Source organism: Hibiscus syriacus, unplaced genomic scaffold (assembly GCF_006381635.1).
Source record: "Hibiscus syriacus cultivar Baekdansim isolate YM2019G1 unplaced genomic scaffold, ASM638163v2 tig00110377_pilon, whole genome shotgun sequence".
NCBI lineage: Eukaryota > Viridiplantae > Streptophyta > Magnoliopsida > Malvales > Malvaceae > Hibiscus > Hibiscus syriacus.
In genome coordinates, this window is record NW_024062711.1 from 2,415,717 (window position 1) to 2,425,898 (window position 10,182).

Consider the following 10,182-nt stretch of genomic DNA (forward strand, 5'->3'; position numbering starts at 1 on the left):
TTCATAATAGTCTCTCATATATTTGTCTTACTTTTTTCAATGACAATAAAATTGGGTGTATGAGACTACAGTTTTTAGCTCCTCTTCAACACTTTTTATATGAATAATAATATCATCAATTAATAAAATATATTTAAACTTAATGAATCTCGATTCATAATATTATCAATTTAACTTTATTTTAAAATAATATTAAATATTAAAATCTTGAAATTAGAAGTAAAAAGTAAATTTCAGAAGTCTAAAGAGTAAAGGAACTGAAGGCATAAATATGTATTTAACAAATATTTTTTTTGAAATCATTCATTACCAGAAGTATAAATAAATAGTAGAATAATAATAATTAACAAGACACCTAATCCTTTTTTTTAACTTTTAACTTTTAAATGTCTGTTCATATTTTGGGAGGGTTTTGGCTTAGACGGGATTTTTTTTTGGAATAGTGTAAATTAGGGTTTTCATTTCCAGAAATGGCTTCAGAGTCTTCAGATTTGGAAGAAGGGAAGATTTCAGGAGGAAATCAACACCTAATTGTTGAACATGACCTCAGAGAACTGGGCAAAAAAGCAGCTTGGAGTTTCAGTTTTTGTAAATCTGGCAATGACGTCTCTTGTCTCCATTATGACAATAAGGAAGTTCTACCGACAGTCTTAATATACGGTTAAGAAAATACGCTATTGATCTTATTATTTTTTTTAATAAAATCGATAAAAAATTATCGAAAATATTATTATTTTTATCCAAGATATTATTGAGCGTTTTAGAAACTATTGGCAGTTAAACACGTTAATATCTTCCCAACTTTGACCCCCAATTATGCTCTCAATTCTCACTTCTTTTCCTTTATTTTTTTGACTGGTATTCAGATCAGACGGCGCTCAGCCTCATTTAGTTAACATTCAATTCCAGAAGAAGGTCAAATTGCAAGTATGTGAGAATTTTGATATTGTTTGAATCACAAATTTTTAAGTTTTGATAATATTTTGATGATGGGTATATGACAATTGGTGGGGTTTTCCTTCCTTCCATTGGGTTTTTGAAGCTAGCTGTGCTTCACGTAGATTTCAAACTTGATGAGAGCAACACACCAAGTAAGATATCTTTTCGAGCAAGTGATGGCTTTCATAATTTGAAGGTATAATCTTTGGTCTTCGTTCTTTTTTCTTTTGGCAAAAGATCATAAGAGGTCCCTTTATTTTTTTTTAAAATATTAATGTGATCATTGTATTATTTTATCTCTCAATATGATCCTTCAACTCATAAAACAAACCCAATGTGTCCCTTTAACCAATGTTTTTCAACATTTGACTGTTACGAGTGCTAATGGGGTGGTCCATGATACTGACATGACAGTCTATCTGTCATGTTTGAATTACTTATTTAGTCTATATGTCATGTTATATGTCAAGTTATTAACTACTATAAATTGTCATGTCAGTACCATGAATTACTATATCAATACTGTAACGGTTCACGACAAAAAAAAATTGGTTAAAAGGTCACGTTGAACTTATTTTATGATTTGGAGAGTCACATTAAGAGGATAAAAATTAATATGGAGGTGACATTGGTTATTTTTAAAAAAAGTACAAGAACCTCCGTGCCTTTTAACCTTTTCTTTCCAATTTAGAACTGCACTCTTACCAGGTTGTTTAATTTCAATACCAGTGTTCTTCTATAGGAGATTAAAACCGTGGAACTTGTCAAGCCTGCTGGTTGGTTTATCTTTCATTGTCCGAAAATGATCCTCGGTGAGTGGCAAAATGATAGTTCTATATTGTTTTCCGCAGTTGGTTAACATAAACAGTTTGATAATGGGGCACCTAAGGGGCAAGGGGAGATTCGATTTGGCTTTTACTGATCAATGAAAATGTATTGCAGTGAAACTTTTGTCAATACCTTTATGCTGCAAATTGCGGTTTTGTCGAATCACCTTAGTGGGAGGGATACACATGTTCGCCAGATCAAAGTTTATGGACCTCGACCGTATGTACCGTAATAAAAAGACATTTTCGTATGCATTGTTTTGTTTTGTTTTTTATAACGTCAATGTTGTAAATTATACCTCATTGGTGTTTAAATGCTGTGTTGCAGGAATCCTATTCCTCACCAACCGTTCAAGTTTACTTCAAGGGTTACATCCAGTGTTAGGAAATAGATGTGGCCTGGCTTGGGGTACAAAAGGTCATGCCATGTGAAACGTGGAATATTGTCTCGTCTTGAAGAGAACTGAACTCATTAGAACTATGAGGAGCTCCTCATCGGTGTAAATTTCTCGATATTGGTAGGCAGAAAATGAGACGATATTGTGAGTATTCACTCCCTTGTGCTCGTGCTGTTCAAATGGTTTAAACGTTGTGATTTTTTTTTCATACGTTGTGATTTCTTGTACGTGGCTATGGTTGTTCATCGAGTTATTAAGCCCTCTTCAATGAAAGTTACCATTTGATATTGGCAAAAAATCACATAGTATACTACGGAATATGATACATTTGGCTTCTCGCATATGTTATGGTGGCTCGTTTATTGATCACTGCTCCAGGCATTGCTTCAGTAGTGCAGCTGATGGTATTACACGCTTTGTATCATTTTTGGTTCGAACAAGCTTTGGCTGGGATGATTAACGAGGAAAGGAAGCACCCAAAAATGTAGAGTTTATGTCACAAATACAACTTGTTATATAGAGGATTTGTTGTTAACTAAGTTTTGGTTTTAAAATGATAAAAAGAACATGAAAATCAAGATTGCATGATCAACGCCATGCAATCATCAATTATGAATCGGCCAGGATGGGCCATAAAAGAAAAGCCTCCATTGGAAGATAAATACTTTGTTACTAATATAAAGGAAGAATTCTAGTGCAGAAAGATACGAATTTTCTACTAACACCCTGCCATTAAGCCAGTTTGGGATAGAACTGCTCGGATTAATTGTGAAGACTAGAAATAATGTAAGGGTAAACTTTGCTAATATTAAAGGAAGAATTCTAGAGCAGAAAGTTGCGAATTTCCTACCAACATGCTGTCGTTCACAGGCCAGTTTGGAATAGAACTTCTCAGCTTGATTGAGATGACTAGAAGGGTCAAATCAATGATGTGGTCCGACCGGGGATGATCATTCACAAGCTGGTTTAGTGTCAAAGCTGCTAAGGCAGATAGCAAAGGCTTGGAAAGCAGATAGAGGGTATTGATAATCCATGGTGAAGATATCTTTTCCAATTTTTCCAAACTGTAAGATTACCTTCTCTTTCTCTTCGAGTGATACATTATCTGATGGATCAACAGCTGCAGAAAGCTGGAAATTCTTAACGGATGCCACCGTCACACGCCCCCTAAAGTTTATGCACCAGCACTGTAATTGTTCATGCCATCTCGGAGCCTTATTTTTTAGGGTTAATGGCTCTCCTGATACCAGGGAGCATACAGGTGTGGCTGGTAGGCTTGGGGAGCTGGTGTCTATTGCCGGCTCATTTCCTCTGGAACTGGTTAGGGGAGAAAGTTGTTCATTGAAAGAATAGGGGAATGCAGACGGTGTCGGGACAGTGCCTCCTTCCTGGATAGCAGAGACAGGAATTGAATGCAAAATGCAATGCATTCTCCTTGGTCCTCGTGCTCGCAGACCATTGAGCTCATAGGTAATGGTACCTATGCTGTAGTTGCATGCAGGTAATCTTGGAGAAACCTGCTTGGAGTGGAATCTAAGGTTTGATAGAGAAGTAGATGGGATTATCGAGTCACACGGTGGTTGACTGTCATGTATAGTGAACTTGGTACCCAAAAAATTAGATCTGAAAAGAAATCTCAACATGTCATCGTTGAAAAGGAGAGAGAATGATCAAAGAAACGTAAGAAATAAAATGGCAAACTCACCTTAGTTTACCAACATATGTGTTGCTAGCCCTAGAAAAATCATCTGCAGCCAATGATAAAACAAAGTCCGTGCATGTTGCCCTTCTGACCTTCCTTGCTGCCAACAACAATTTATCGCTCTCTCCCTCGGCTGTAAATCAAATAAGCAACGAAAGTAACTACCCCTCGAAAGCAAGGAAGCATCATGATAGTTATACGTCCAATGAGGTTTCTAAGTTTCAGATACATTATGTGGCTTAAAGAACGACAATAAAGCAACATAACCACAGAGCTAACCCCCATAATGTCACAAAGTAGGTTCCCAAAGAAATGCAAACTATGTTTCACAACTTTTTGATAAAAAAAGGATAAAGACCAACATGTTGGGTTTTTCAACGAAACCTAAGCAGTCACACTTACTCTTTGACACCCCTAGCTAGCAAAAAATCTTCACAAATCCAGTTATAGTGAAAATAATAATAACTGGAGCAGAACGTTTTCAACAGAGAATGACAAGTTATCATCAATCATTTAGTAACTACAAGGACAGAAAAATCAGAATACTTACAAGGCACCAAACCATAGAACAAAAGATAAGTAGAAGTTGCTCTGTCCCTTCTAATGTAGCATTGAATTGGAGACTCACGGGGACCCGGCTGTTAACAAGCACAAACAGCAGGACTTATAAATGGAAGAATAAGAAAATAGCCTATCCTATTACTTATGGATACACACACAGCAGGTTAGGAAAATTGAGACTTGGCTCTATAAGTTATATGCATGCATTTTGAAAGTAAATCATTTGAAAATCATGTATTCAACTATCAGGAAGTGTTAATTTCATGGTAGAAAAGCCAGTGAGGATATAAAGATTTGGAAACAATAATGTTTCCAACAAAGGTGCATACAAACAAGATCAAACTTTTTGCCTACCATTGATTCAAATCTAGTAAAAAATGTAGATATCCAGTAGTAAATTCTCAAGGGATCAAAAATGAGATATTTGCCAATATGAAAAGACTATAACCTGCTTCAATGATATAGGAAATGTGAGCCTTCCACACTGCTCAGGAGTCTTCACAATCTCCTTCGTAATTTCCCTCCAGGACCTACAAACTGCAGCACAAAACACAACAACAGCTCGAGCAGGCCAAGCTGTCTCGCTCTCTTCAACCCTTTGGATGATATCCAAGAGCAATTCAGGCGGTAGATTTGCCCACGGGCTTTGATCGACAAATTTGGACTCGAATGGTGCTCGGTCTGGAGCAACATGGGATCGAGCACGGCTACGCCAAAGCTTGCTTTCCCCTCCTCTCTTTGATATGTTACCAATCCCATCTTTCATTTCCTTCAGTTCGCGCATAAAACTCTTTAGTGACATCTTTTATAAGTTTTCCAAATCCAATCTCTCAATATTTAACTGCAAATACGTGACATCCATTTATTAAAAAATATACCCCCAAATCTCAGCTCAAGTACAAGGAATATTTAATCAAATCAAACTTTATAAAGCAAAATATCCCAGCTTTAAACAACTAACACACAGAAAAGAACAATGAAAAAAACAAAGAAAACCCATGATCAACAACCATTAAATGATATAAAATATGTATAGAAACGAGTCTCTTTTCACCTGAATCCATCAATCCCTTAAAAGCTAAAACTTTGAGAATTAAATAAACGTGAAAACCCGCTCCAAGTCTACTGGTTCAAATCAACCCAGAACCGAACCAGCTCCGATACACTCTTATGACCCACAGGTCAATCAGCATCACAAACCCAAGAGAAAATCAGATCAAAACGAAAGAAGTTGAAAATGTTAATTTAACAAAGAAAAAAAGTGCCAACTATTCTCTCCATTAACGGGAAATGGGCTACATACTAGCTAACACCGGTGCTGCCGCCTCCACCACCGTCAGTGCCGGTGTTCTATCTTCCCGCCGCCACAATAATCGCCATCACCATCAGTTTGGTCCTCTGATCAGTCACAGCCAAAGCAACCTCTCTCTCTCTCTCTCTCTCTCGTGGTTACGAGACAATAGCTCTTTCACCTAAATCTGATCGAAGTTTTCCATTTTATCTCAACAGCAAATCCTGATCCGACTCTTTGAATTAAATTAATATTTTATTTGTAGATTCTAAATACATTACAAATTTTGAATAAATCATAAGATTAAAACGATAAATTAATCTAAAAAAATATTAATATCTCAAACTATTTGAATGAATAAGTTTATAAGATATATTAAAAATAATTCCGAATATTTAACATAATATTTTATAGGAAAGGATACCCCATCCAAAACTAGGTATATTATCACCACGCAAAACTTGTGTCTCGTTTTTCTGTTTTAATTATTGCTTGATTCTATGATTAATAGATAAATGTTTTGGTAATTGTGAATAATCACCTTATCAAGTTTTTAATTAGCGTCCTTTATAATCTGATTAATTATTTTAGGTTAAACTATACAAATAGTCTTTGAACGTTTAAAGTATTTGCATTTTGGTCATTTAACTTTTAGAACTTGAAATACAGCCACTAAACTTTTAGTTATTGATAGCCAAAACCTTCAAAAGAATCAGAGTAAGATCCACAGAAGAAAAATTATTGATGGCCAAAACCTATTTTTTTAAATCACAGACTTAAAATAATCTTTCTCTCATGTAAGGATCATATTCATCTCATGAAGGTATCACGGATAATATTTTTATTCAACGTTATTGTCAAGAAAGTAAAAGCACAAATTGCACCATGAAAGACACAACTTATATTTATTTGAGGCCATCCTCCTCATCTACAAGTATGATAGTGAGCTCCTTCCACGAAAAAAGTTAACGCAGGCAGCCTCATTCCTAAATCTGATTCTTTCTTCGGCTTCACAACACTCTTCAGGTTATGGGGTTATTTTTGTGTTCATGACCTGCCGGTGGACCTTTGTGCAGTCTTTGGTGCTCTTTCATGGTGTTCTGTAACTGATTCTTTATCATTTGGTGTTGCCCTCATCAGCTTTCATTCGCCTTGTAGGCATACTAGTAAGCACTGTTACCCTGCTCACTTAAACACAATAAGAGGATAATTTGTACATAACGTAGAACGAATAACTTAAGGACAAACGTCAACAAGTTTTACCATATTTTTTAGTTTCACAGTCCATTTTTCTAGTTTCTTCAACCTTTGACTTACCCTTCGCCTTGTTTGCAGGTTCGTCAATCTCCACTGAAGTTGCACTATTCTCCTGGCCTTTTGCAGAAGATATTTCAGAATTATTTCAACAAGTTGATCAATCACTTGAACAAGATTGTCTGAAATCTTTTGTGGCCTTTGGAATACCTATCTGTTCCATCATTTACCTTACTCTCAAAATTTCCTACAGATAGTTAAGACTTAGGATAGGCAGTTGTTAAGTATAATGGGGATTGTGTTTAATGACCATCAAATAATAGTGTCAGAAAATTTATATTTATAAAAACATTTTTTAACTTGATGGAAGCAGATCAATTCCATTTGAAGGATGCTAATCATTTTTAAAGTGGTGTTTATTCTTATAAAGTTGCGTTGATTTTGTTTTTTATAATTAATTATTTTTAGAAAATTTTTGTTAAGATTAACTCCATTCATGGTGTGATAACGACCATAAAAAATATCGGATATTGATTATGTAAATGATATGAACAACGACTACTGATCTCTAAAAGAGATATTAGTATTTTGTTAAAAGGAAGAAGATTTTTATCATATTGCTTGAATATTTTTTTAAATGACAATGATTATAATAAATAAGATATTCCAGGGGCGAGGACAATTTTGCTAATTTAGTTTGTTCAATTTGTAATTATTAGAATTCAAACTCATAATTGTATTTAAATAATCTAGTATCTCATTCTACTAGATTAACAGATTGTTGTTAGGTTCCCATATTAGTTGATGAGCAGATAAAAAGGGTCTCAATCTCAAATTAGATTTTTATTTTTTAAAAATATTGATCGGATAATTGAATCAATTCGTTTGGGAATTAATAAGATCAATGTATAAAAACATTTCATGTGGAACATAAATTTTACAAAAAGAAAAACTAAAATTAAAAGGCGACATTAACCATTTGTAGATGCAAACCCATAAACTGGCTTCCGATAATCATTAAAACATTCGAAAAATGTGTGGTTGGTCTATAGAACCATCCACGGTGGCAGCAAGAACCCAGGGCCAGCCTTGGATGGACGGTGGCGGACCCGTATGGTTCGAGCCATGTGAGGATGACCCACAAGTAGTGGGTGGAATTGAGCAATGGTCCAACACTGCCCGTACCGCCCTTCATTCTCTCTCGCTCTTGTGATACCTTTCTTGTTCGGTTAGTCCTTTTATTATGTTTGAATTTTAATAGTTAATGATTTTAATAATTCCAATGAGTCATGTCATTATAAAAAGATAATAAATAAATTATATTAAATTAAAAATGTGAACAAAATAAAAGAATCAAAAATCATAATTTAACTTTCTTTTATTATTTTGATGGTCACTCAATCTTATTTGTTCAAAATCAGAAGAAACCTTTAAAAATTGGTGAAAGAAAATAAGAGCCAAAATTCAAAATTTTAGCAATCAAGTGGCTTAACTAATTATAATTTTATTTTTATTTAATTAGAATCGACTAATCGATTGAAATAATAATCAATAATCTTGTTGAATAATTAGTGTGATTTTTAAAAATTAAATTTAGTTTGAAAACATTATAGTAGTTTTATTTTGAAATAATATTTTTAAATTTATTTATATATTTAATAAATTCCCACATTTTTAGATCCTTATATAATTGAATCAATTCGTTTGGGAATTAATAAGATCAATGTATAAAAACATTTTAGTAGAATAATATTTTAGATCCTTATTAATTTTAATATTAGTCAAATAAAATCTTTGTTTTATTTAATTTTTAAATTTATTTATATATTTAATAAATTCTTACTCCTCCTAATATTTAATCCTAATTTCGCTTTTACTTGTTGACAAAATCATTAATAGAGTAATGAGAAACTCATCTTTAAACTTTTATTTGATGTCTACCCAAATTTAGTAACTGAGTGCATTGTTCTGATTTAATATTTTTATTTAAACTCTCGTCAATACTAAACAAGCCTTGGTAATTGAATGGATACCCTAATTCTTAAATAAGTTTAGAATAAAATCTCTAAAATGTTGTATATTTTATAAGATTGAGAATTAGGTGGATGAAAGTGACTTCTCGCTCTTGAAATCTCCTCATTTTGTGTGTAAAATTGAGTAGGCCTTTTTCGACAACTTTAGGCATCCATTTCCTCAAGTCGGTCTTCCCATATGCCACTTTGTAAGTGACATTTTCTTAAATAATTTTATGAATTATCTTCATAAAAACCACATCCTAAATAAAAGCTCAAATCGTGTAGACATTTAAAATAAGGTTTAATTAAAAATAAATATCCAAATTGTACTAACCATTTTTTAAAAAAATTAAATTTAAAATAATTATGACTTTTCTTTAGAAAAATTATATTTTTGGTTAATTTGAAACTTAGAGTCGCCATCGACCTTTAGGTTAGATAGATCGAATACATAAAAACGTCTTTTGAAATAATTTTAAGAAAAATCATTTTTAGACAAAATTGATCTTCGTTTTCCAAAGACTCATATTTTAAAAGTTCGAGAGTCGATTACAAGTGGGGAAAGGTAAACACTCCCACAACGACCAAAGTTGATACCTAATCGCTTACACCTTTTTGTGACAACGGAAACCATAAATTCAGGTTAAAATTTATCAAGTTTACTTTTCGTTTGAATGTCGTTGAATCACACCACTTCTAACAAGCTCCAGATCCAGACAAATTTTCATCTTGAATCCAGACCTGCCACGGACCCACGGGTCTAGAAAAATTGGAACCCAAATCAGACGCGGATCTCACAGATCCGGGTCCAAAACAGGTCTAAAACGACGGAAACCATAAATTCAGGTTAAAATTTATCAAGTTTACTTTTCGTTTGAATGTCGTTGAATCACACCACTTCTAACAAGCTCCAGATCCAGACAAATTTTCACATCTTGAATCCAGACCTGCCACGGACCCACGGGTCTAGAAAATTGGAACCCAAATCCAGATCCGACGGATCTCACAGATCCGGGTCCAAAACAGGTCTAAAACGAGTCTCTTAAAAAATGATCGTTTGACCTATTTTTTTAAAGTAATAAAACTGCCATTGACTAATTTCACATCTCATTTCCAATGGAGGAAAGATTAACTTCAATACAACTAGTGGCAGAATAAATAATAATAAACTAAAGTTTAAAAAAATCTTCAACAC

General features: G+C 33.8%; 1 protein-coding gene and 1 pseudogene across 3 annotated transcripts; one reads left to right on the forward strand and one right to left on the reverse strand.

Moving 5' to 3' along the window:
• The first annotated feature begins 408 nt into the window (after positions 1–408).
• On the forward strand, positions 409–2,158 carry LOC120121561 (annotated as a pseudogene).
• A 713-nt stretch (positions 2,159–2,871) lies between these two features.
• LOC120121596 (tubby-like F-box protein 5) lies at positions 2,872–5,902 on the reverse strand. Of its 3 annotated transcripts, XM_039140918.1 has the most exons (6): positions 5,731–5,902; positions 5,482–5,594; positions 4,876–5,268; positions 4,417–4,504; positions 3,870–3,999; positions 2,872–3,787 (listed from the first exon to the last, which is right to left on the reverse strand). In XM_039140918.1, exons 3-6 carry the CDS (start codon positions 5,227–5,229, stop codon positions 3,115–3,117), a joined length of 1,245 nt encoding a protein of 414 aa, XP_038996849.1. In that variant the 5' UTR covers positions 5,230–5,268; positions 5,482–5,594; positions 5,731–5,902; the 3' UTR covers positions 2,872–3,114. The 3 variants fall into 3 exon arrangements, with proteins under 3 accessions (XP_038996849.1, XP_038996846.1, XP_038996848.1); XM_039140915.1 differs by lacking the exon at positions 5,482–5,594; XM_039140917.1 differs by lacking the exon at positions 5,731–5,902 and having other exon boundaries at positions 5,482–5,637.
• Between the last annotated feature and the right edge of the window lie 4,280 nt (positions 5,903–10,182).